Raw genomic sequence first — 26,911 nt, 5'->3', positions numbered from 1 at the left:
AATTGGAAGGAATGGGTTAAGATTTTAAGCAATGATGGTTTCTGATGTGTATCTTGGCCTGTCTGCCTGCCTCTTGGTCTGCAAACCAATTGATTCCATAACTTTTCCACAGCTGGTGGTTACATTTAGTCCTGGGTGCAACTAGAAGTAAATAGCTTAAGTCACAATATGAATCTCCAGAATTTCAGGTGTTAAGTTTTTTGCTGTCACAGGACAGGCACTTATGGGGAAAGCCCCATGTCGAGCCATAAACCCAATCTAGGTGGGGATGCACAAAAAGGCGATTGAGGAAAGAAACAGCACTAAATGTACAAAAAGAGAGAGGCAGATAAAACTGTAAAAGAGAAAGGGAGGATAAAAGCTGAAGAAATGGGTACTTAAGTGTGGTAATTGCAACAGAAAAAAACACTCTAGCAAGAGAATCTGAAGGAAGCGCTGGGTAGAAATTGGATAATAATAATAAAAAGGCTTGGAGGCTACCACTGTAGTGGAAAAAACGTGAGTGAGAAGCATGTCCTTTGGTATGTGCTCTTAAGGGTGGTTGTGGGAAGCCTGCCAAAAATCCAGCCTAGCTGCACAGACATTTATGTGATTGCACAGAGACTGAGAAAGAATGCCGAAAGAATGTTGAAAAACATTCTGCTGGGATTGCTTTCAAAAGCCCACATTATTGGAAAATCCATCCAGATAAGCAGTTAGACAACGTGTGGTAACAGATGCTCAGTGGAAGTAAGATGCACTAGAAGAAGCACAATGACTTGGAGGGCTGAAGAGAACACCCTGCATCTTTCATCACTTCCTGTCTGGTTCCAAGAATGTGCCAGATTCACAAAATGGTAATATGGATTGAGAGTCAGATGTCACGGCCAGTGCTGTCTGTGGGTACAGGGCAGTCAAAGTCTGAATAACTTTGTCAATCACAGAGACATAAACATAACTTCCATGGTCAAACCGCTGTTGGAATTCCAGGCTTTGGGGTCCTACAGAGATTCTCCAGGTTGGGTCATGCATTCATGGAGTGAGGGAAGTTAACCCACAGCTGTTGCTGGCATGCAGGTATGGGGAGAGTTCCTACAGGTAACAAGCCTACAGGCACTTCTTTCCTCCTGAGAAAGCAAAAAGCAGCCCGAAAACTGAAAGGGGTTTGAATTGTGTTTATGTGTATGTGTATTATTCAAAACAACTGGGGCCGTATTTTTACCTCTCTGCTGCACTCCAAGGTGCACCATTAACTGCTAGCAGATTCCCTCTCCCTCTGAATTATGAAGCATGTATTCTGAGCCTGAGGGGGTTTCTCATGGCTCCGGTGAACAATTTAAACCACGTCGAAAGCAAATTGCTCTCGTATTATCTCAAGCTGAACAAGACAGGCTGTGATAACGCTAAGCGCTAGAAATAGATGTTGCTAGAGGAGTATAATCACAAAGGAGCTGCCATGAGCAGGTGGCCGCCTGCAGATTGTATTTCACTGACAAGGCCATCTCCTCTCTTCGTCACTAGTTGTAGGTGAGCTGTGCTTACAAATACTCGGGACACTCCTGAGCAACAGATTTCTCCGTCCATCCATGTACTGTTTATTCAGTTTGACGACGGTGTGGATTAATTAAGCTTGTTTGCTCTGTTGCCAGAGCAACCACTGTTCTTTGTACATGTCATTCTGTGGCTATGATGAGAACACTTAGGGGGACATCCAGTGTTGTGTGAGTGGACTTCTTATGAATGCAACAACTCCTTCCTCTCTTCCTTGCAATTCCCCCCTCCCCCTGCCATTCTGCTCTAGAGGATCCTCCAATCCTCTGGATCAAAGTGGGGCAGAGGGAAGGGAAGTAGTTCTGCTGGTGGGACTGTTAGAATTCCTGATCCATGATTGCAGTCATGGGATTGTTGTCCTTCACATGATGGTATATGTTTTCACTCCACAGAGTGGGAAGTGACAGAGACAGGATGTTTGTGTTACTGTGTTCCATGAACACAGAACTATTATCCTTTGTTCCTTCTCTTTGCTGTCTGATTGGCTCCCTCTCTTTCTAGCATCAGACAGCAAAGCAAATGAACAAAGGACATAGTCCCACTTCACAGAACACAGTAACACAAACAACCTGTCTCCGTCACTTCCCACTCTGTGGAGTCAAAACATACACCATCATGTGAAAGACAACAATCCCATGACTGCAATCATGGAACAGGAATTCTAACAGGAACACCACTGGGTTTCACCCATAAATATTCCCAGGATCTTAACTGCAGTTGCATGCTCCTGGTTATGTCAGCTGTGGTTAAGATACTGATCTTGGCCATGATAGATGTGAACCAGATTTCACCATTCAGCAGTATTTGGAACCCATATCCAAATGCTGGTTAACAGCAAATGTGGGTTAAGGTTTCTGCCAGCAGACGTTTTAACCAGGCAAGCTGGTAGGAGACTTTCTAAGAGAAAGGCACTTTATCCTGTTCCACAGAAGAGCAGCCCATGCCTTTTTCTGTCTTAAGCTCCATATGCTCTTGTTTAGAAACTCACATAACAGGAAAGCTAATAGCCAGTAGGGGCAAGTCTCCTGAATGGAAGACCTAGTTTTGCATGTCTTCACAGTTAATACGTTGGGTACATTTTTTCACTGCAAGTTTAAGTCAGTTTCGAAAATGGGTTAAATGCTTTGGCTTTCCCCAAAGAATCTTGGCTTTTTAAAGTAATGCCAAGAGTCTTCACTTATCCAGGTCCTGTGCAGCTCCAAAGAACTAGTGGCCAGATTCCCCTGGCTTGTAACTCGATAGTGAGACCTGGGAGTTTGATGGGTGTGGGTGTGGTTGGAAGGTGGTTTGTTTGGTTGTTGCTGTTGTTTTGCTTTTGTTGTTTTTAAGGGATGGCATCCAATTTCGTTGCACTTGTGCAATGTTGCACTAGTGTAATGACAATAAAGAATCTATCTATCTATCTATCTATCTATCTATCTATCTATCTATCTATCTTGTAGCCAGGACAATTTTAACAGGTTTTAGGTTTTTGACATAGGCAGATGCCCCCAACCCATAAAGCCAAAAAGATTTGGATGCCCGATGTAACTGTGAGCTTGATCTTAGATTTGATGGTATGTCCCATTGATTATGGTGGGATTTATTTTCAAATAAATGTGGCAACCAGCACAGACCAGGAATTCAATTATACAAACACTTTTTTTGTCCCCACCTTGTTATCTGAAGAAGGGTTTCAGGAAAGTAAGTAAAACTTTTGCAACTACTCTAAGAGGCTGCTTTGCGCAACACTCCCTTTGGAGAAAGGCAGTGGTGAAACAAAATCCTCTGCCCACCACTGAATTACCTCTGCTGAAGAGAACATACCTCTGTCTGAGAATACTATTTTGGCTCCTCTGAGATCCGGTTAATGGCATGATTTGTGGCCAGAGCTCATAACACCCCTGCTGAATACTTGAGCAGCCTAGTTGTTGACAGCCTATATTAGATTTCAGGACAGTCCAAAGCTTTATTTAGTTAATTGCACCTTGCAGCAAGTGTCGCAAGGCATTGCTTATGGAATAAAGGATAAATAATTAAAAGCTTTCATAGCTGTGAGTTGTGCTCTCTGCTGCTTCCATTCGGATTCTAGCAGCATGAAAGCAACTGCCCTCTCTGCTTCCTATAGGAAACACTAGCTGTTTTGCCCAAAGGCAAAACATTGAATGTCTGAACATCACAAAAGTATTGTGATATTCAGAGGCATCCCTGTAATTGTTACCTAGGTTTCCAATCATATAAACAGAGGCTTCACGTCCCTCTCTTGTTAAAACACATCCAGTAATAGCGATAGAAGTCCCAGTGCAAACATAAAGTAAGCTGCTGTTCGCTCCTTGCTTTCAATCCCAGAGTGCTTACTGTGCTTTTGTTATTATTTACTCATTTATTGCCTGCCCTTTATAAGGTTCCAAGGTGGCTTGCAGCATTAAAACACAGTATTAAAAACAATTTATAACCATAAAAATATGGGGCCCTGAAATCGTAAGTGTCAAAAGCCAGGGTAAAGAGGTGCGTCTTCAGCAATCTCTGAAAGCTGTATCACAGTGGTGCAAGAGGCACCTCTGTGGGGAAGTGATTCCAGAGTTTAGGGGCCACTACTGAGGCTGCCTCCCTCAAAACTCTGAGGATGGAGGAACTACCAGGAAGACCCCCTTTGCACCTGAGAAGGTCTGTGCGGAAGGAGGCGGTCTTTCAGATATTTGGGGCCTGAGTTGTTTAGGGCTTTAAACACCAACGTGAGCACCTTGAATTGGGCCCGAAAACAAACTGGCAACCAGTGCAGCTGTTTTAAAACGGGATTTATAAACTGAACGCAGGCCAGTATCTGGGTCTGCTGCATTTTGGACCCAACTGAAGTTTCTGAGTTGTCTTCAAGGGCAGCTCCACCTAGAGTGCATTGCAATAATCTAATCTTGAAGAAATCAAGGGTTCAGCAGCCAATTCATCTCTATCCGGGGTATTTTTAGAAGCCAGACAGAGCAACGAGGAGGACTCTGATGCCTTCCAACCAACAGATGCCAAGACCTGCCTGTCTGGTGCCAACTAAGGCAAGATGGGGAGGGTGGAGAGGAAAGAATATGCCAGTTTCACGGCTGGTGTACTTCCTCGTTCCCTCACGATGGGAGAGTATCTGCTGAATCCAAATCTGTCCCTGTCACCCTTTCGGCCTCTTCACCGCAGGAGTGCTGCTGGCCAGAGGGGCAGTAATGTCAGCTGGGAAGGGGCTGCCCCAGGAGAAATCTCCCTAATAAGAGGGGCAGATCCACAAACTCCTCTGGATCTAGGATGCCCTCGCGGCATCACAGGAGAGTGCCCTAGAGAGCACACACAGCTCACTTCTTTTACAACTGACACTGCTTGGATATGCAGCTCTATTCCACAGCCTGGCTTAGCATTTACTTTTTCAAAATCTTATCTGCCAACCTGTTTGCATCCTCATTAGCAACTCTTGATTTCAGTAGTGGGTAGCCCAAACTTCCGAACTAAATAGAAAACAATTTCGTAAAATGCATATCCTGGGAGAGTTCAAAATCACTGTTGAGTGTGGCATATGAGTTAGCAGCTGTGCAACCATGTTAAATTCCACAGACGCAACAACGAAAGAATCACTAAAAGCAGAGCTTAAGTGTTTCCACCTTTTTGGAGGAAGGGAGAGATATAGAGACAATCCAGTTCAAAAATATTTTATGTACCTTTACAAGCATATTTACATCCTCTGCCATTTACAAACCAATAAAAAATTGGTTACATGAGGCTTCTCTGCCTAAAACATCACGTGAGTCGTCACGCAAGTGCAAATTTTCGTGTTCCGTACAACCTATAAAACTATTCTGATCATGTGTTCGTGCATTAATCAGCTGAGAGAGAATGGCTTGTCCTTTGGCTATTACATAGTCACACAAATGCATGTGACGATGTCCGATGACAGCAACAGACTGAGTCACCCATCTTGGCACTTTGATGCACAAGAGCACTTAACAGAACTGGGAAAACCAACCACAAGATAGCTGTGCTGAAAAACATATAAGGGAAATAATTGTTTCTCATCTGTAAAAGGAAGTGTAGAATTATTTTCTCCCCGGGATAGAGACTGAAGGCTCAAGCCAAGGCCCACTTGCTGTCTTCACATCATTCTCTAGTCTTCCAGGAGCAGCTCCAGCTCTTCAATTGGTACCCGCACTCTCAGCTCTTTCTCGGTCATTAGATCAAGGATCTCTTGCAGCTCATCTGGAAAATAGCTTATAGCATCCATATACAGCACCTACAAATACAAGTATTACATTGAAAATAATCAATCTGCCATGCTTGTGGAACAGCACAAGTCGGGCCAGGAATCAATTTGACAAGAGAGCAAATTCATGGCCAAAGAGGGGGTGGTCATGAAGAAATGCGGAGAAGAAAAAGAAAAAGACAAACCCAGCTCTAATGAAATGAAAAACAATCAAGGCAACTAAGCTGTTTAGGATAGGTGGGTACAGCTCCCTTCCACGGTGCCGCAGATCTCGAGCCCTTGCTCCAAACTACACTATGCTTCCAGTGCTCCCATCCTCCAAGTCTGCACACTCTGACCCTCTTGAATCTGGTCCATAAAAAACTAAATAAAAAAAAATCCAATTCTGTATGCCCAAAGTTTTCCATCGAAAGAAATTAAACGCAAGAATTTGCTATCTGTGCTATAGGTCATGAAGAAATGCTTGGGGAAATCCCCACCAAGTCCAGTTAAAACCAAACTTGTCAAGAATCAGGAATAATTCACAGTATATTAGACACCGGTCATGTAACCTTTTAAGTCTCTATTCCTTTGATTACATATTTCATAGATTTGGACTTCAGTTTCGCTGCTTTCTGGGCAGTTTCTTTTTTAAAAAACAACAACACCATACTGTTGCAGAACCTATTGCAACCTACTGTCAATTATAAACAATAGTTCCATTTTACCAGCTATGCAAATAAACAGGAATCTGGTTTGACCCTACCAGAGACACATGTTCTTTTGCATTGTCACTGTGTTCTTGAACATACATACATACATTAATTTTTTAAAAAGAAACCTACTTTTGTCCAGGGGCAGTTTTGAAGCGCTCTGTAAAACACTCCTTTACTTTTTTCTTTATCTCCTAAAGAAACCTGAAAAGAATAAGAAAAAGTTTTGCATTTCAAACATACATTTAAAAATAATAATAATGCAGAACTCTATGTACATAAACAATGTTATTTTCATTTAGAATTGAAGAAAGAACCATTAAATATTCAGACTGAGAATTTCTCAGGGGAGAAATCTAACTCTAAAGAACTGTATACAGTGGTGCCTCGCAAGACGAAATTAATCCGTTCCGCGAGTCTCTTCGTCTTGCGGTTTTTTCGTCTTGCGAAGCACGGCTATTAGCGGCTTAGCGGCTATTAACGGCTTAGCGGCTATTAACAGCTTAGCGGCTTTAAGAAAAAGGAAACAAACTCACAAGAACTCGCAAGACGTTTCGTCTTGCGAAGCAAGCCCATAGGGAAATTCGTCTTGCGGAACGACTCAAAAAATGGAAAACTCTTTCGTCTTGCGCGTTTTTCGTCTTGCGAGGCATTCGTCTTGCAAGGTACCACTGTATTAATATTATATGATGTGATATAACATCTATGCATATTTAGGCTGTCTATATCCTAACTCAACTGGCAATGGTCAGGAGGGGGAGCTGTCAAAAATTACTGCCCTCCTCCTTAAATGAAGAGAGGATCAACATGGGATCTGAGCCGTATATTTTTTTACACAAAAAGGTTTTCTAATAATCTATGTTAAGATTTGCATTAACATCCCTACAGTGCATTTTTAAATGTTAATTTTTCTATAGCTTCTGATCTACACAACAGCATCCAAGAATCACTTAATAAAATTAAGAGGGGGCTGCAGTCTCTCACCATAAAGTTTATATATAGCCTCCAAAGCAATGGACAATGAGCACCATTTTCAGTCTCAATGGCATGTTCAAATAAAGCTTTGATTCGATTGGTTATGCCGGTTTCAGGGATGGTTGCATACACATCGCCAGTGGCTACTCTGAAACAAAGAAAAACAAGAGCATGAACAGTGTTTTCGGTGGTCAGGTCCAGGAATGAACACAGTTCTTCTTTCCAATACAAACTCACACTGGAGATTTCGAGAGCAGAGATGGGCAACCTTCTTGCCCCCAAGAGCTACATGTGGTGCTGGGGCTTTCCTGTCACCTGATGGAGGTGGAGATGCCCAGGAATGACCTCTGGATCCTCGGCATGCAGAGGATGTGCTCTACCCAACCAAGAGGTGGCACCTTGTTTGCATCCAAATGTATGAGTGGAGGAAGAAGAAAAGAGGAGGAGGAGGAGGAGTTTAGATTTGATATCCCACTTTATCACTACCCGAAGGAGTCTCAAAGCGGCTAACAATCTCCTTTTCCCTTCCTCCCCCACAACGAACACTCTGTGAGGTGAGTGAGGCTGAGAGACTTCAGAGAGAAGTGTGACTGGCCCAAGGTCACCCAGCAGCTGCATGTGGAGGAGCGGGGAATCAAACCTGGTTCACCAGATTACGAGTCCACTGCTCTTAACCACTACACCACACTGGCTCCCTGAGTTTTAGAAATCTCCCCTCACACTACAACTCCAAGGCTTTGTGTGTAAGGAGCTGCACCGGGGAGAAGAGGGTAGGAAAGTCATGGGGCATGACCACTCATGTTAATGTTTGCATGCAATCCTATGCTGATTCTTTTTTAATCCTCCAGCAAGCTCAGAACAGCATACAGAGCATCCTCCTCCTTCTCTGCATCTTGTCCTCTCAACATCCCTTTACGTTAGGTTAGGCTGAGGAGGTAACTGGCACAAGGTTGGCCAACAAGTTTCCAGTCCAAGCTCACACCCCGCCATAGTGCTCTCTTCAATTATTGTTATACCGTAGAGCAGCCCTCCCCAGCCTCAGGCTCACCAGATTATTCTGGCCTCCCAACTTCCATTAGCCCCATCCAGGTTGACCAATGGTCAGGAATAACGAGAACTGTAGTCCGACAACCTTGATTGTGTGCACAGCAAGGCATTCTTCGTGGTGGCACCTAGTCATGGAACTCCCCATGGATATGCGGATAGCTGATTTCTGCTACATGGTGAAGACTTACTTGCGCTCCCAACCTTCCTGAAGTCATTTTTAGTTTAATTTCACTTTTCCCAGCCTTTAGTCCTTCTATGTTTTATACCTACTGCCAGTATGAAATTGGATTTTAATTGCATTTTTATCTGCTTTCTGCAATTCCTATTAATATGTTTTGTTCTGGTGCAACCTTTTGGGAAGTCAGGGGTTTTTTTGTTGTTGTTGTTTTGCAAAAGGTGATGTAGAGGAATGCAAAATAAATAATCTGGAGGGCTGGGGAAGGCATGTATGTGACAACAGAAGAAATGTAAGTGGATGTAACCCTGCAGAAATTAACAATGCAATATGGCAGTGCTTTCAGCATAGCTCATCGGTATAGCATCCCAGGTTCAAAACCCAGCAGCTCCAGGAAGGGCTGGGAATTTCTCTTGCCCAAAACCCTGGAAGGTTGCTATCAGTTAGTGGTCTGACTCAATATAAGGCAACAGCCTATGTTTGATGTGGAAAATTGGTGCTTGAATCACCACTTGGCCGTGAAGCTCACCTTGTATCCCAGGGCAAATCAAATCTTAGAGGGCTGTTCAGGAGATTTAAAAGACTGGCCAGAGCTCCCTGAAGGAGGGGCAGGATACAAATGTCACGTAGAAATGAAATTAACTTTTGCAAAGGGGAATAGGCCTGTGCCAGTTAATAAGCAAGCGAGGCAGAGAAATGCATCATCTGTAAGCTGCAGTATTACCTTTGGACACTTTCCACAAGCTTTTTCCTCATCTGCTCAGCTATGATTGCAAACAGCCACGGCTCCAGCGACTTCGCAGCCCTTGCAACGCTGTCAAAAAACCGCCGCGCTTTGCTAGCATTGTGCGACTTGCGTTGGATCTGGATATACGCCCTCCAGAGAGGCTGGTTGCTAGGATACCTCTTCAAAGCCTCCAGCAGTGCTTCGCGGAGAGGAGCCAAAGGATAGACGCTCGTTCTCATGTGGTATCGGAGCAAATGCACATGCATCAGTGCGACAGCTTCAAGGCTGGCAGTGCAGTTCTGACCGCCAGAGCTTTCGCCTTCCAGCTTCTCAAAAACCTGCCTGTATATCGACACTGCAGAATCAATCCCAAGAGTCAAATACTGGAAAAGGGTGTAACAACCAACCAAGCCAACGAGGTGGCCGGAGCCGCAGATCTGTTCTTGTTTAGAGGTGGCTCTCTCGCTCAAGTAATCCTGGAGAAGATGTTCATATGTTTTCCGAGCTCTCAAAATGTTCACGGATGATGTCTGTCCACTGTATGGTGTGTAAGGTCCTTGCTCGGCCAGCCTGGTCAATATGTGAACGGCGCGAGACTCGAGCGTTCCCTCCTGGCTCCCCAGCAACTCTGCTTCCAGTTCGGCATAAAGCAGGCCCAGATTACAGAGGTGGGGGTCCTGGATCCCAGCCGTTCCCACCGTGCTCAGAGACATATCAAAAACTTTCCTAGCATCTTCCACGTTGCCAAGCAACCATTCCAGGTAGGCGTAGAGTCGCCAAAGGGAGACATCGTTTCTGTTCTCATGGGTCTTAAGAAGGTTCTTGGCTAATTTCTTACTTCTCTTCCCTTGCCATTTCAGTTTCTTTTTGTTGCCTGTTTCCAAACACTGAATAACCTGCATGTTAATCAATAATAATAATGATGAAGCAGCCAAGAAAAAACAAAACCAGGTTCATTGTTTTGCTTATTTGTAAGCAGTTCCACATAGCTGGCCAAGGGACCTTTACCCCATTTAGGAAGTAGAAGCTCTGGGGGGTGGAACTGGAGCGGGGGGGGGATTATGGGGTGGGGGCAGGAAAGGAAGGGTTAACCTACACAATGGCTTCGTGTTTTTGGAGTGCTTTAGGGATAATTTTACCCAAATGTATTTTTCTATTAGTCCCCAGATCCTAGAATTCCATGGGGATTCTCAGCTAGCCCGGGCAAGCCACTCCAGAGTGTCTGGTGTTTGTTACAGAGATGATTATTTTACAAGTACATCTTGCCTTGTTCCATCACAGAACCCAAGACAGCTCCCGGATGGTCACCGAACCAGTCACTCACCAGACTCAAGACTGGCTTAGCTTCAGCCAAGGGGGAGCCTTGCTAATATTTGTACATTTGCTGTTTGTACAAGGTGGCGGAAGAATTTAAAAATAAAATCCCAACTTACCTTAGAGACTTCATACTGAAGCCAAAAGTTGGATAGATTAGATTTTTCTTTTCCTGAAAGCAGAGGCAGAATCATATGGAAGAAATTCTGTATGAACTCCTCCCCTTCTTTGGGGTGGCCAATATGTCTAACTCCTTGGAGCATCGAGTCCATCTGGCCAATTCTACTGACTCCGGGAAGTGACAGGTCAAAAGAAGTCAGAGGTCCTTGGCCATGCTGCCGATCCTCAAAGATGTTGTTCTCATCCATTGCTGTGTAGAGGAAGGAAGGAAGGAGGCTGCACTCACATGGCACGCCTAAGAATTGCAGAAACGAGCAGAGCAGCTGAAACTGAAGATCTGGGCTGGAAATTTGTATTAGCGATGGACCAAGGTCATCAAATAGGACCTGTTAAACACACATAAAAATGCAGTTAGGTACGAAGGGAAGGAATTTTAGAAAGAAAACGGAATAATCCTAGAAACCATTCAAGAAGTGGAATTCAGAGGGCAAGAAAAAAGGCAAGCGTAAAACAACCCTACAATGTTACTTGGTGCTTTACAGAGTGGAAGAGGCCAGGTCCCTGTCCCGAGGAGCTTACAATCTAAAATCTGAAAATGGGGAAAAGAACAGGAGATGGATGTGGAAGTAGAGGCAGGGCGAAGAAGGAAAGCAATATGCCAGGAAGGAAGGACCACTGGCCTTCAAGATGTTGCTGGATTCCAACTCCCATCAGCCCCAGTGAGCAAGACCAATGGTCAAGAGGATGGAAGGAGTTGCAGTCCAGCACATCCGGAGGGGCACAGGACCACTTTCCCTCCACGTTATGCATTATTGTACAAACTTCTGTCATGTCATAAAAGCATTAGAAGAGCCTGCTGGATCAAGCCAAAGGCCTATCTAGTCTATTTTCCTGTTCCAACAGTGGCCACCCAGCTGCCTGTGGGAAGCCTCCGAGAAAAGCATGAGCACAACAGAACAGAACAGGCCAACAACAATGATCAAGGGGGTGGAACAACACCCCTACGACACCCACCTGTCTCTCTGGATCTTCACAATCATCTACTGTCTCCTTCTTGGTTTTGTCCGGCCGCCAAGGCAGCCAGTGCCTTCCTTCACGAGAACGTTCAACGTGAAGCCAGTTTTGCCACTTGGGTAGAGATCTATCCTTTATTTCTTCCTCCTCCTCCGCGTCTTCCTCGTCTTCATCTGTCGAGAAGCCAAAAACACACCAGCAGGTTTTCAAAATCTGGCCTGTTCAATCCCATCAACTCCAGGCTTGCAAGCTGCTAAAGGGCAGCAATCCCCCCCCAAAAAAGCTCATAAAATTCAAGTAGCCTCGCTGAATTTCTGCCAATTTCTTTAGACCGGCGTGGCAATTTTGCAGGGTGGCGGTACCCTGTTGCAGCAAAGACAACAAGGAGTCTTCTGGTGCCACAAAGGCTTACAAATTTATTATTATATTATAATTTAATACAGCACCATCTATGTATGTGATGCTTAACAAATATATGGTATGGCAGAGATCCCAATCTATAACAGACACCAGAAAATTACAGAGATGTTGTGGGGTGGGAGGACACAGAAGTATGGAGAGAAAGAGCATCTGATTATGTGAATTGAACATACCTCAGCTTAAGTTGCAATAAGGCAAAGGTGGGGGAACTCCTAGTGCATGAATGGGGGCTATGTGAGGAGACAGCTACAAAGAAACATCCGGGAGCATAAAGTGAGCTCCTGCTTGCTCCTCTCACAATATTAGAGCCTAGGGATGTCCAACGAAGCAGAAATGTTGAGAGATTAAGGAAAGAGAAAATAAGAAAGCACTTCTTCGCACAGCACAAACTATAGAATTAGGTCCTAGATGCCCTGATGGCCACCAACTTGGATGCTTTTAGAATGGGCACAGATACGTTAATGGTTATCAACGGCTCTCAGCCACGATAGCTACAGTCTACCTCCATACTGTCAGAAGCAGTGTGACCCTGAACACCCATTTCCGAGCACGGTAAGTGGGGAGCAAGCTTGCAGGCTCCCTCCCCATAGGCATCTGGTTGGCAATCATAAGAAGAGGATGCTAGACAAGATGCAGAGTTCTCCTTATGTTCTTACCAGGTGGGTTGATGGCAACCCAACCACCCTTTTCTTGTTGGTGCATCCAGGCCTTCCAGCCTTTCGCTCCTTTTTCTCCAATCCGAGGCTCGCCACTGTCCCAAAATGGCTCGAAGAACTCCACCTAAAGTTTGAGGATAAAGACACACACATTCTTCAGTCTGATACACAGCACGTACAACTGCAGTTATATGTGCAAAAGAATCTGGAGACATGTTTCGCTAGTTCAACTGATAAGTCAATTTTATAAGTTTCTGGCTGACTTAAGAGCAGTGTTGCCAATTCATGGTTCCACATTTTTTATATAAAAAAAAAATCACAAAATTAAATGTAAGTACTTCTTTAAAAGGGACAGGAGGGAAGCATGAGTCTACTGGAAGGCTAGTTTTTCATCCAACCTGGGCTGCCAAGTTCATGTCTACAAAAAACTGTAAAACGTGGACTTCACAGCTTTTGAAGAGCCATTTTGGAATCACCGCTGTCCATGGAGGCGCAGGTCAATTCTGTGTCCAGGACAGCTGTCTACCACCTCCATCTGTTACACAGGCTGAGACCCTACCTGTCCGCAGATTGTCTTACCAGAGTGGTGCATGCTCTGGTTATCTCCCGCTTGGGACTACTACAATGTGCTCTACGTGACCCAGAAACTACAACTAATGCAGAAAGTGGCAGCTCGACTGGTGACTGGGGGCGGCCGCCAAGACCATATAACACCAGTCTTGAAAGACCTACATTGGCTCCCAGTACATTTCCAAGCACAATTCAAAGTGTTGGTGCTGACCTTTAAAGCCCTAAATGACCTTGGCCCAGTATACCCAAAGGAGGATCTCCACCCCCATTGTTCAGCTTGGATACTGAGGTCCAGCTCCGAGGGTCTTCTAGTAGTTCCCTCACTGCAAGAAGCAAAGTTACAGGGAATCAGGCAGAGGGCCTTTTCAGTAGTGGCACCCACACTGTGGAATGCCCTCCCATCAGATGTCAAGGAAATAAACAACTATCTGACTTTTAGAAGACATCTGAGGGCAGCCCTGTAAAGGGGAATTTTTAATGTCTGATGTTTTACAATTTTCTATATTACAGGAAAGAAACCTTTCATTCTGAGGCATAATCTGGGTTATAGCTGCACTATGTCTTCTTGCTGAAAGGAAAATACTAGTGGGTTTAACTGAAGACTAGAGCCAACTAGTGGTGACTTATATGTAAACTTGCTTAGCACAAAACAGAAAAGGCGATATTTCTGTTTTTCAGTCCTAGTGGCATGGGCACACTAAGCATCAAGTTCAACCTAAGCTGGGAAACCAGTGATGAAATGGTAGGGATGGATCTGGTTAAAGGCAGGCATCCCTGTGACATTTCCTTTTTCGGTCTCCAGTTCGTTGCTCTAACTTGGAGAGGAACTATACTTACTACCAATATATTTTAAATTTAGCCTCGTTGGAATTCAAAACTATAAATAACAAAGCAGTCCTAATATGCACAAAAGATGTTCCAAGCTGAATTCAATTATTATGCTATTTATTGCTAAGGAAAGCCTCCCTTCTCTGTGTTCAGGGGCTGCAGATTAGGACACGGTGCCAAATCCTTGAAATTATGAGTCGCGACCCCTTCGTGAGCTGAGAGGCCACATGCTACGGGCTGCCTGTGCCGCTTGAACACTCACTAAGCCACACGCAACTAACGGCTGTCGCAGAGAAAAGGTATCTCTGAACAATGGGTTACTACCCTGGGATAACAACCTTTTGAACTCATTTCAACTTCTAGCTTATTCACACATTCAAAGGGTGAGTCAGAGATAGAAGCAAGCCAAAAGAGAGGTAGTCATCTCCAGCAAGATTGACAGCTTCCTAGGCAGGTCATTGATCCCATCATGATACGGGGGGGGGGGGACACAAAACAAAGAAAATGCTGTTATTTTGGGAGGCATGGGTGTCATGGTGGCCTTTGAATAACCCAAATAGTCACGGTAAAGAGGTCGGAGCTGAAACAGCCAGGGGGTTCTTCTTTGCACTGATAGGACTAGGCCTGGGCGGTGTATCGATACATCACCCAGGACCAGTATGATGGCCAGACCGTGATGGCGGCTTCGCCCAATGGTATATCGCAAGTGAAACCGCCACCGCTCCCGAGCCCCTCTGCTACCAAGCACTAAGATTTGGGTTTGAAGATAGAAACCCTGGTAGTTTGGGAACTGCAGTGGTACCTTGGGTTACATACGCTTCAGGTTACAGACTCCGCTAACCCAGAAGTAGTACCTCGGGTTAAGAACTTTGCTTCAGGATGAGAACAGAAATCGTGCTCCGGCGGCGCAGCAGCAGCAGCAGGAGGCCCCATTAGCTAAAGTGGTGCTTCAGATTAAGAACAGTTTCAGGTTAAGAACGGACCTCCAGAACAAATTAAGTACTTAACCCGAGGTACCACTGTATCTCCCATAAACCAGCTAATAATTCTTTTCTTGAAAACCAGTAGATGTTTCTCTGCTTCTAAACACCTATGGACCCGTAGTATTGTAGTGTTGCTGTTTTGTTATTTCCCCCCTCCTCTTGTTGGAAGGCAAAAGAATGGCAACCCCCCAAAAAAAAACAATATCATTTTCTTGATCATGCTGCGTTTCAGTCCTCATGGCCAAAAGAAGCGTCTCTGCACAAAACAATCCCAGAACACTGGTGTAACATGCTGACTAAAGAGACTGGGCTGTGAATCGGCACGTTCACAGTTCGAATCTTGCCTTTGCCACGAACTCACTTGGTAGCTGCAGGCAAACCGTTCTCTCTCAGGCTCAGTACCCTCATTTGCAGCATGGGAGACGATAATACTGGATTACCTTACAGGATTGTTGCAAGGGATGGCATGTAGGCAGTACACGTGAACATTGGGAAGCACTGCACAAGTGTTAAGTTTTTATTATTAAAATGATTCAAGCAGGTGATGAACGTTTGTGCATTCTGCAGAGGTTTTTTTTACAGTTACAGAAACCCAGATTTATTCCTGAACTGTTCTATTTTGCTTTCTTATGTAAGAGGGAAGGAGGAGAACAAGAGGAAACAACTTGGGGGGGGGAGATGGGGGGAACAAAGCAGGGCAGATGAAAAGATACAGAGCAGGGTTAGAGCAGGCGATGGAAAATACAATTGCCTCCTCTTACCTGCCGCCTTGTTGGCAGTTCCCTTACGCTATCTGGTTTCAGGAAGGTGAAGTCAATCAGGGCCTGGAACAACGATATTGCTTTCTCCGAATGGCCAGCCTGCCGGAGGAAATGGCACTGCTGAAGGAAGATGGCTGGAAGGAAGGAAAGAGAGGCAACATTTCACACAGAGAGTGCCAAGAGATTTGGGTCCGCGTTTCAGCGAGTCACACAAGAGGCTGCATTACGGCGATTGCATTAAATAAGAATAAATGTTATGCCTTTTATACTTCCGTTTGAAGGAATAAAAGGTTGGGGCCAACTGAATTCTTAATTTCATATTAAAAGTAAACCTCCCGTTAATGAGATTAACCAATCATTTAAACAAATCTGCATTTTACCAAAATCTCAGTGTAGGCGAACGAACTGTAACTTGGAGGCACCCAGAGGCAGCTGGCTGGCTGCTCTTGGGAGCAAGGAAAGGGAAAGGGAAAGGGCCCGTGGACGGTCAAGTCCAGTCAAAGGCGACTATGGGGTGTGGCGCTCATCTTGATTTAAGGCCGAGGGAGCCAGCGTTTGTCCACAGATAGCTTTCTAGGTCATGTGGCCAGCATGACTAAACCGCTTCTGGTGCAACAGAACACAGTGACGGAAGTCAGAGCGCACGGAAATGCCATTTACCTTCCCGCCACAGCGGTACCTATATATCTACTTGCACTGGTGTGCTTTCGAACTGCAAGGTTGGCAGGAGCTGGGACAGAGCAATGAAAGCTCACCACCATCAGGGAGAATTGAGCCGCTGACCTTCTGACTGGCAAGTCCAAGAGGCTCAGTGGTTTAGACCACAGTGCCACCAGCATTCCTGCACTTGGGAGCACCAGCAGGGGTCTCCTTATGAAGGAGGAAATAGCAAGCGAAGCGTCATTGGGAGCTGAATGAGAAACAGGGAAGAACATGGCAGGAGTGCGTAAATGCGTTTCATGAGGAAGAGGTTTTTATTTTATTTTTTAATGAAAATATATTGTGCCCTTAAAAGCTGGATAACTACATTAGGAACAGAAAAGGAAGCAACTGGCAATGGAGGGACTGAACTAAAATGCTATTCATCTCTGGACAGGAGATCTCTGGACGAATTAAAGCTTAGGGATGTAGAAAGCTGCCTTATACAGACCATGGGCCTACCTAGCTCAACACTGTCTATTCTGACTGGCAGCAGCAATCCTGGGTTTCCGACAGGTGTCTTGAACTGGGGATCCAATGCATGTGCTCTGCACTGTACTATGCCAACCGGTAACTGCACTCCATAAACTAAACTCTTAAGAACCTCTGGATGCTGAAGGCCCTCTCTGAGCGCACAGATGGGTCTAAAATGACCAGGATCCACATTTGTTTGACGAATTCCGTCACGGCAAGCAGTGCAACGAGCCGAACGCTAGGGGGCAGAGGCCTTCAGCATATCTTGGTTCGCAGACATTGCCAGCGCTGATCAGAGACTGTCATCTGAAGCTGGCTTTATCCAACAGGATCTTCGTAACAGGGCTAGACATTTGATATAGCCATAAATGACTGACAATTGTGTAATTTCCTTAATAAGTAAATGGGACCCTGTCAAGTCAAATCTAGTCGAAGTTAGCAGTGTGGTTAAGAAGGAGCATTCAGAAATCCTCAACCCGACGGCAATCCTTCCCCACAGCGGCATTCTTTTTTACAGCCATGTCAAAAGTAATTGGCTCCGCTGCTTGCAAACACTGTAGCGTTTAGCACCACCGCAGACCCTGGTGATGCGGCAATAAAATTGCTGCCGTGTTTGCAGAGCTAAGCAGGGTCTGGTCTGGTTTCAAATTGGATGGGAGACCACAGTGTGTTTGGATTCCTGCATCTAAACTGAATGACCCTCAGGATCCAACTCTACAATTCTATGATTCTAAGGTAAACAGGAGGAAGGCTGCAGCCCAAGAGGGTTGTGTGAGTGTATACAGAAGCAAAACCTACTGCATAAAGATAGATACATTCATTGTTCCACCCCTTTTTGCTTCTGGCCTCACCGTCATGTGACCTTGGATTGGAAAAGATTCGCTGCCTCTGCTCTGTGCGGAGGGAAATCCCACAGAGAAGGCTCTCTCTCTCTCTTTGTCACGTAATGTACCTCTTACAACAGTATTTGCTTTAGCAGGTCGCTGAAGAATATCACTGTTTCCATGTCAAAAAGAGGGGAAGTGAGTGGTGGTCTTTAAGAGTCAACGGACGGGCAAGACAAGAGATGGGAACCAGGCAGAGGGCCTCCTCAGTAGTGGCACCCACCCTGTGGAACGCCTTCCCATCAGATGCCAAGGAAATAAACAACTATCTGACTTTTAGAAGGCATCTGAAGGCAACCTTGTATCAGAAAATAATTAATGTCTGATGTTTTACAATTTTTATGTGCTGTACGGGGGTTATAAATAATAAAATTGTTGGTTTTGTTATTGTTGTTGTGCTCTCACCTAGCATGGCTTCCTCTGTGTGCGGCAGGGCTGGGTGAGACACCATGCTGCCATCATGCACCGCCGACAAAGTACTCAGGCATTTCCCGTACAGACTGTGAACTTTGGAAACGGTAAAGGTGCTGAACTGACTCTGGCAGAACAGGAGATATTTCTGCCACAGGGCTGGGTTGTTTGGATGCAAGAACACCAATTTCTGCCATTCCTTGATCACAGCCGACGGCTCCCAAAACTCCGTGCAAAGCTTGAGCCTGGCCAGTTTCAGGTCGGCGTTGTTTGGGTTGCTCTCAATAGCTCTTTCCAGAATGGCCAGCTTCTTCTCCAAGACGAGCTTGAGGGACACCTTCCTCGTTTCCCGTTCTCCCTCGCTGAGGGCATAGCAGCTGGGGCCTCTCATGACTTCATCCTTTCAAAAAAAGTAAAATAAAAGGAGTGGTAGAAAGCAAACTGGCAGCAAGAAATCTCCGCCAAAATCCTCTGTTGCAGTTCGGATGGGAGAAATGGCTTAAAGGGGACTCAAGCGTCCCATAAATGGGGATGGAGTCTGTGTTATGGACTCCCCTTAGGCATGTGGTTGGCCACTGTGAGGACAAGGTACTGGACCTAACTTAGAATCACAGAATTGTAGAGTTGAAAGGGACCCTGAGGATCATCTAGTCCAACGGCTCAGGACCTCAATACCTCAAGGACCACCTCTTTCCATATGAACCTACCCGGACCCTGAGATCATCTTCTGAGGCCCTCCTTCGTGTGGCGTCTCCTCGAGAGGTCCGGAGGGTGGCAACACAAGAACAGGCCTTCTCTGCAGTGGCTTCCTGTCTGTGGAATGCTCTCCCCAGGGAAGTTCTCCTGGTGCCTTCATTATACACCTTTAGGTGCCAGGCAAAAACGTTCCTTTTTAACCAGGCCTTTGGTTGATCTGATTGACATCCTATGCCCTTTAAAAATGTGGTTGGGGGAGATACAGTCATACCTCGGGTTGAATGTCCTTTGGGATGAGTGCATTCCGAGTTGCACTCCGCGGCAACCCGGAAGTAACGGAGCACATTACTTCCGGGTTTCGCCGCATACGCAGATGCACAAAATGACGTCACGCGCATGCGCAGAAGCGGCAAAAAGTGACATACGTGTGCGCAGACGTGCCGTCGCTAGTTACATTTCCTTCTAGATGCGAACGGGGGTCCGGAACGGATCCCATTTGCATCTAGAGGTACCACTGTATAGGGTTGTTGTTTTTCTTTTTATTGTATATTTTGTGGTTTTGTATCTTGATTTTACTCTGTGAGCCACCCTGAGACCCCTAGGTATAGGGTGGTATATAAATTCAATAAATAACAACAACAACAACAACAACAACAACCCACGATGCAGGAACATGCAACTGTCCTATACAGTGATAGAATCTGCAACCTTGGTATTATAAGCACCATGTTCTAACCAACTTTTGAGTTAAATTTTGTTGAATGCCAGCTTTTTGTCTTCATCCATAGGGTCAAAAATAACATCACTCTACTACAAATATTCCATCTGCACCAAATTTTCAGCTTGGCAGATGGAATGATCACCCCTCCCTTCCCCCTGCTGTTCTCCTGACACCCACTCATCTGCCCAGAGCCAACTGGAGGGCCATGCAGCGGGTGGGGCGGCGGAAAGCCTTGCTGTACACTGGAAGTCCTTGTTCGGGGCTTCTGCCAATGGAGCACATTGGGTGAATCCCAGTGTCTTTAGAAAATCATACTGCAACTTTACATTTTAAAGAGACACCTACCTGAAAAGAAACAAAATCCATCCATGCTTTGATATCTCCAGGGTCCTCTCTGACCTTCCTGTTATAGTCCTCCACTTTGGCCAGGAGGCGGGAGTCCCCATTCTCAGAGCTCTCTTGCGCTTCCTGCGGCTTTCGTGAATCGTGCTGAGGGGGCCCCTTCCCTTGCAGCCACAATGTGGTCCCTGGATCATAAATCCCAAGAGGATTCGCCCAGCTTGTGGCCAGAACAACATCAGCTGAGTCCTGCTCCGAAATGGGTATCCAAGAAGTTGGGCCAGACAAAGAGCCTTGACTTTTTGTGCTGACGGGAATGCCATCCGCATTCAACAGCTTCCGGCCACCTTTGGAAAAGTAACGCTCAGGCTGCTTATGGGAGGCCTTTTTCTCTGCTGAGGAACTCTCCCAGGCAATATGTTGCCTCCTTGGATCAACGCCCAGACAGAAGTTGCTTCTTCTCCTGTATCTTTAAAAGAAATAGTGGAAACTGTGAGTCTTTCCCAAAGGGCAAAGGAGGAAGGGGACAAGCATTTCTCAGCCAAACCCCCAGATCATGGTATCATCACGGGCTTCAAAACTTTTTTCCTGAACTGGGCAAATACAGTATTACTTAGCGCTTGCTTCATTAAGTGTTTGGAATAGCAGTCTATAGATATTGCTTCCTTCGCGGCCCCCAGACACACAGCATGATCCGAGAATATTAACTCAAAGTCCCACCGAGTTCAAGGACGCTGACGACCAAATTAGTGCATCTTGGGATTGCAGTCTCAGAGGTCAGAGCTGAGACCTTGCACTTATTTTTGCCAGAGGCCAGTTCCTGAACCTTTCTGAGCGCCTTATGTGCCTCATTAAAAAGTTATGGGTGAAGAGACTGAGGTCTGAGAATGCCAAAAAAAAAAAAAAAAGCAACCTGAGAGGCAGCTGTGTTTGTTTTTTAAAATTATGTTTGGAATAGAACAAATGAGCAAGAGTGTACTTCAGAGATCCTCAACTAAAAATGCTTTTAAGGTAATTATTACAAATGGGCACCACAGCCTAGGCTGATCTGTCTTGCCAATGGAGATCTGTCCCAGATCATTAAGATTCCAGATGTATCGGGCTCCGATCATGCACTCTGCTCCCTTGCCGGCTCTAACAAGCCAGACTCCATCTGTGCTGCAGGCGAGGCAGACAGACATCAAGACAAGGACAGAAACAGGGGGAAGCTGCAACTGACCACTCTTCCGATGAATCAGGAGTTTTCAAGGTACAGACCAAGATCTCTGGGCAACTAAGCAAACGTGTATATGTGCAATCATAGAATCATAGAATCATAGAGTTGGAAGAGACCACAAGGGCCATCGAGTCCAACCCCCTGCCAAGCAGGAAACACCATCAGAGCACTCCTGACATATGGTTGTCAAGCCTCTGCTTAAAGACCTCCAAAGTAGGAGACTCCACCACACTCCTTGGCAGCAAATTCCACTGTCAAACAGCTCTTACTGTCAGGAAGTTCTTCCTAATGTTTAGGTGGAATCTTCTTTCTTGTAGTTTGGATCCATTGCTCCGTGTCCGCTTCTCTGGAGCAGCAGAAAACAACCTTTCTCCCTCCTCTATGTGACATCCTTTTATATATTTGAACATGGCTATCATATCACCCCTTAACCTCCTCTTCTCCAGGCTAAACATGCCCAGCTCCCTTAGCCGTTCCTCATAAGGCATCGTTTCCAGGCCTTTGAACATTTTGGTTGCCCTCCTCTGGACACGTTCCAGTTTGTCAGTGTCCTCCTTGAATTGTGGTGCCCAGAACTGGACACAGTACTCCAGGTGAGGTCTGACCAGAGCAGAATACAGTGGCATTATTACTTCCCTTGATCTAGATGCTATACTCCTATTGATGCAGCCCAGAATTGCATTGGCTTTTTTAGCTGCCGCATCACACTGTTGTCTCATGTCAAGTTTGTGATCAACCAAGACTCCTAGATCCTTTTCACATGTACTGCTCTCAAGCCAGGTGTCCCCCATCTTGTATTTGTGCCTCTCATTTTTAAATGGCATATGACTAACTCTTCCAGGCTAGGACGAGGGAGAAAGAACAGTTTAAGCTCACTGAACTCAACGAACCCTATGTGGCCACAATCATCGGATGCAATCCCATCAGGCTGTTGGATCTGCCCATAGCTGTCAACTTTTCCCTTTTCTTGCGAGGAATCCTATTCGGAATGAGGGAATTTCCCTTTAAAAAAGGGAAACGTTGACAGCGATGGATCTGCCACCGTGGGAACTTCAGGAATTAAAATGGGACTCAGATGGTGAATAGTGAATGCAGCTCGTTGAGTGCAAGTATGACATTTGGGAGCAAATTTCTTTCCACTTGCCAGCTGGATTCAAAGCATCCTTGTAGCACACATTAAAAATTATGAGGGATTCTCGAGGGATCGAGCTACGTACAGGAAGAGTTGCCTATTAAAAGCCACATTTTATTTTAACGGTAAAAAAAATGATCAGCAGTTTATCTTGGGTTTTTCCTTTGTTTCAGCTGATCACAACACCAATGTGACAAAATGTTTTCTCCTCTATAAATAGAACAAACAAGTACAGAGACAGCACAGCCAATTAGGTACGGAATCATGAGCGCAAAGCAAGTTTGCAAATCCTAATCTCCTACTCTTTAAATACCGAAGCAATTTTGCTTCACGATGTAGAGCAAGCAGAAGAGAAGACCCTGCGACCTAAAAGGGCAACAGCAAAATGGTGTTTCTAGTACAGAGCCCCTGAGCAAGGACTCCATGCAGACCGTACGCATGCAGCTACACACAGAAAAATGTGGATCGGGCCCAAAGATTTCCTCTTGCCACATATTCAGTTTTTTATTTATTTATCAAAAACCGTTACTGCTATCAGATTTCATACCTGTAAATTTCATTACCTTGCAATGTTCCCTCGATACAGAGACTTATACTGCCAGTTGGCAGGATCTGGTTTCTTATCTGTTCTGAATACTTCTGCTGTCACACCTTGAACATCATCTAGCCAGATGGAGTGAATGCTCACATTTGAAGCTTTGTCTCCTAAACTGCAAAGGAAAAAAAAAACGGGGGAGAGATTCAAGATTTCTAGTTTCCATCATATATTCCAAAACATCCCAGGAAAGCTAGCATGCCGTTGTGAATGAAAAATTTAGCTTTCATTTACAGCCCCAAAGCCAATTTCGGGAATCATGGATGGTGGTTAAGCCCTAATTTTCTCCCTAATTTTCAAATGGACATACAAGTTTAAGTTTGCCTTCTTAATTTTTTTCTTTTGGAGCATTGCGCTATTGTGCTGGGAGCAGAGCTAACTTTCCTTAACTGTTATTTTAATATGCCTGGCCAAACAGGAAGGTGTTTGCCTGGTGCTGAAAAACTTCCTGTGTCAGCATGAGGTGAGCCTCCTTAGTGAGAGTATTCCGTGGTCAGTTTAATTATTTATTATTTCATAAAATGTACACGCTGCTGGACCGTTTTTTAAATAAAAAAACCCTCAAAGTGGTTTACAGCAAGATAAAAGAATAAAATTAGAACCAAGAATAACAATGATTTGATTCCTTCAAAAAGTTAAAACAACAACAAACTAAAAACAAATTAAAACTCGGATCACCTTTCTAAACATCTAGTTTATAAATCACAGGGTTCCTGAAGCAGGGGTTGTCATTCTCAACCAAGGAAATGAGTTTGGTGTTAGCATATATTGGAGATGGGGAACCTTGGAACTTGCAGGTGTTGTTAGACTACAGTTCTTATCATACCTGACCAATTAACATGCTGGTGGGGGGTGATGAGACTCTAACAATGGGAGGGGGCACAGGTTCCCCATTCCCATCCCTGGTATATGGAACAAAGAGATGATCATGGCACATATAAATTCAGAAATAAAGGGTACTTACGTACTTCAGTTCTGCTTCTTTTTCATTATTTCTATCGTCTTTCACATCATCAGCATCTGATTCCGATTCACTTGTTCCCTGATGCTTTCTACTTCTCTTTTTTACTTTCTTGTGGTCTCGCTGTTTTTTCTTTTTCTTTCTTTTCTTGGCTGGTTTTTGGACACTTTCGCTGACTTCACTTTCTCCCAATGCCTCTAAGCTGGAGGTTGTTCTGTTTAAAAAATGTACAAAAATCTAAGAACAAAAACCGCAATGTTGATAATATTCACAATCCAATACTTCAAACTATGCAAAAACATAAAGAGCTGGCGGGGAATGCTAGAAAAACTTCTTTTAAAAAAATGGATGAAATACATGCATAAACTTAAAGTACTAAAGAGATATTAATCAAAAGGTTAATTTATTCCAGGGCATTTAAAAAGTCACCCTTTGTAGCTAGTGTGTTGCTGAAGGGCAAAAGCTACACAACGGGCAGCTTCATTTACTGTATTTTTCGCTCTATAACACGCACCCGACTATAACACGCACATAGTTTTTAGAGGAGGAAAATCCGTAGGCATGCCACCCGTAGGCATTCCCTCCATAACACGCACAGACATTTCCCCTTACTTTTTAGGAGGGAAAAAAGTGAGTGTTATGGTGCAAAAAATACGGTATTTATTCATAGGGTCTCTTCAGCTAAAACATTTCAGAAACAGCTAACAAAAGATTTTAAAAATATAAAAACGATATAAAACATAGCCATGAGTTTTAAAAAAACAAACCAAAAAGGCTAGATTAAAGCAATATGGAATTCCATACCTTTACAGGCCTGGGAAATTAAGACGCCAAAAAATTATCAGGCTCATAGTCAGGTGAGCCACCTTGGGAAAAGAATTCCACGTGATAAGCTGAGACATCAGCAGGTGAATGGGAACCCACGAAGGAAATGATTGTGAGGAGGATCTTAAAAACCAGACAAGTGTGTGCAGGAGAGAGCAGTCCTTAAGGTAATCTGAACCCAGGCTGTACAGGACTTGCATTATTCCTCCTAACGTTCCCCCCCCAAAAAAAAAAAATGAAAACAGAGTAGAGGATGTTGCTGGGTAGGGGCTCCTTGCCTTACCTATGCCAGCCTTTTTTTTCACCCAACAACAACAACATCCTCATCCACAGGGAAAAGATACAGGGGAGTTAAGTAGCTGGGAGGTGATTTTGAGCTGAGAGGAGAAAGACTGAACAGTCTCCTCCTTTGCACCCGAGTTCAGTTTCTAACGATCATTATCATGAGGAAGAATCACAGAACTGTCCCTTCCAGGCAGCTGAGCCAAAGCCATCACCTTTTCTAACACAGATTGATTACTGGGAAGAATCCAGTAAGTTTTTGCTATACTGAACAGAGCATTACATCAGTGGTAGCAGAGCATCTTAGTGGTCGTGGCAGGATGATTCTTGAATCAATGCGAAATTCAACAGCCACAGAAATTAAGTATGAAGCATTGTTCCCAGCGGCCTAAAACCATGTTTCATCTATCAAGACAATCACTTAATATTTATAAAGTAAGCATTAACCTAAACGTAATGGCTGTGATCTGAAAAGCCACGTGCAGTGGGGAATGTATGTGCTTGTATACAAAGGTTTTTCAGAGTTCCCTTTTCCTAATATAGTGGTGACTTGCAAGACGAAAATAATCCGTTCCGCGAGTCTCTTCGTCTAGCGGTTTTTTCGTCTTGCGAAGCAACCCTATTAGCAGCTTAGCGGCTTAGCGGCTAAAAGGCTATTAGCGGATTAGCGGCTTAGAAAAAGGGGGGAAGCGAAAAAAATCGCAAGACTTGCAAGACGTTTTCGTCTTGCGAAGCAAGCCCATAGGGAAATTCGTCTTGCGAAGCGCATCGAAAAACAGAAAACCCTTTCGTCTAGCGGGTTTTTCGTCTTGCGAGGCATTCGTCTTGCGGGGCACCACTGTACCCTTTCCCTGTATTCTCAGATGCTCTTTCCTGAAAGCAAAGGACACTCCCAAGCAGTGTAAATCTTAATTTGCTTCAGGTAGATAGCATTTTAAACATGGTGGGTGGGCATCAAAGTACACCAAATTCTAGGTGCATTGGGGTTCATCAGGACAGAACTCAAAATAAACTTTGCATCAAGGAACTGGCAGACTAGCCTAAACATATTTAGGCATGGCTAAACCCATCTAAGGTTTAGGTGCAGTCAACTGTGTAAGAGCAAAGCTGTATGTTAATCAAAAAGATTTCTAGACAATAATGTTATTTTTTATGGCAATTAATTAGTGGCAGTATGGTTTCAAACTGGATGGAGGCCCGCTTGTTGGGATTCCTGCATAGCAGGGGGTTGGACTAGATAGCCGCTAGGGTCCCTTCTAACTCTACAGTTCTATGATTCTAATACACCAACCCTGTTATGATAATGCTGAACCGTAATTTTTTTAAAAAGGTCCTCAAAAACATTCTGCCAAAAATTTCAAAGTTCACTGAAGAACAAATTAATTGATGCATCTATTAAAGGGGGGGTTCAATCATTACTTTTGTGCCCTAATGAATATAAACACAGGATGCTACTACTACTGTATATAAGCAACCAAGTTTGCACTGTAAAGCTGGCCACATGCTTCCGCTTGCTTTCAGTATATTACAAGGGGGGTTGCTCAAAAGTGCCAAAGTACACAAAATAAACACCAGTATCTCTCTGCCCTTTGCTGGAAAGGCTGTGGCGAGAGAGTCTCCTATTTTCATGCATGTTGGAGCTGGACATTGGTAT

General features: G+C 44.6%; 1 protein-coding gene across 1 annotated transcript in view; it reads right to left on the bottom strand.

The window, feature by feature from the left end:
• Positions 1-5,176: 5,176 nt before the first annotated feature.
• Positions 5,177-26,911, bottom strand: part of NRDE2 (NRDE-2, necessary for RNA interference, domain containing) — a 30,933-nt gene continuing 9,198 nt past the window's right edge. The window contains exons 3-14 of the mRNA XM_082232411.1: positions 24,158-24,364; positions 23,158-23,304; positions 20,253-20,715; positions 18,485-18,890; positions 16,023-16,156; positions 12,881-13,004; positions 11,805-11,977; positions 10,790-11,176; positions 9,354-10,252; positions 7,417-7,555; positions 6,565-6,636; positions 5,177-5,770 (exon numbers count right to left, since the gene is read on the bottom strand). Coding sequence (XP_082088537.1) covers positions 5,645-5,770; positions 6,565-6,636; positions 7,417-7,555; positions 9,354-10,252; positions 10,790-11,176; positions 11,805-11,977; positions 12,881-13,004; positions 16,023-16,156; positions 18,485-18,890; positions 20,253-20,715; positions 23,158-23,304; positions 24,158-24,364 — 3,277 coding nt within the window. The 3' untranslated portion in view covers positions 5,177-5,644. The remainder of the gene's footprint in view (positions 5,771-6,564; positions 6,637-7,416; positions 7,556-9,353; positions 10,253-10,789; positions 11,177-11,804; positions 11,978-12,880; positions 13,005-16,022; positions 16,157-18,484; positions 18,891-20,252; positions 20,716-23,157; positions 23,305-24,157; positions 24,365-26,911) is intronic.

Source organism: Podarcis vaucheri (assembly GCF_965113315.1).
Source record: "Podarcis vaucheri genome assembly, chromosome: 1".
Lineage (NCBI taxonomy): Eukaryota > Metazoa > Chordata > Lepidosauria > Squamata > Lacertidae > Podarcis > Podarcis vaucheri.
This window is presented reverse-complemented; position numbering and strand designations above follow the sequence as displayed.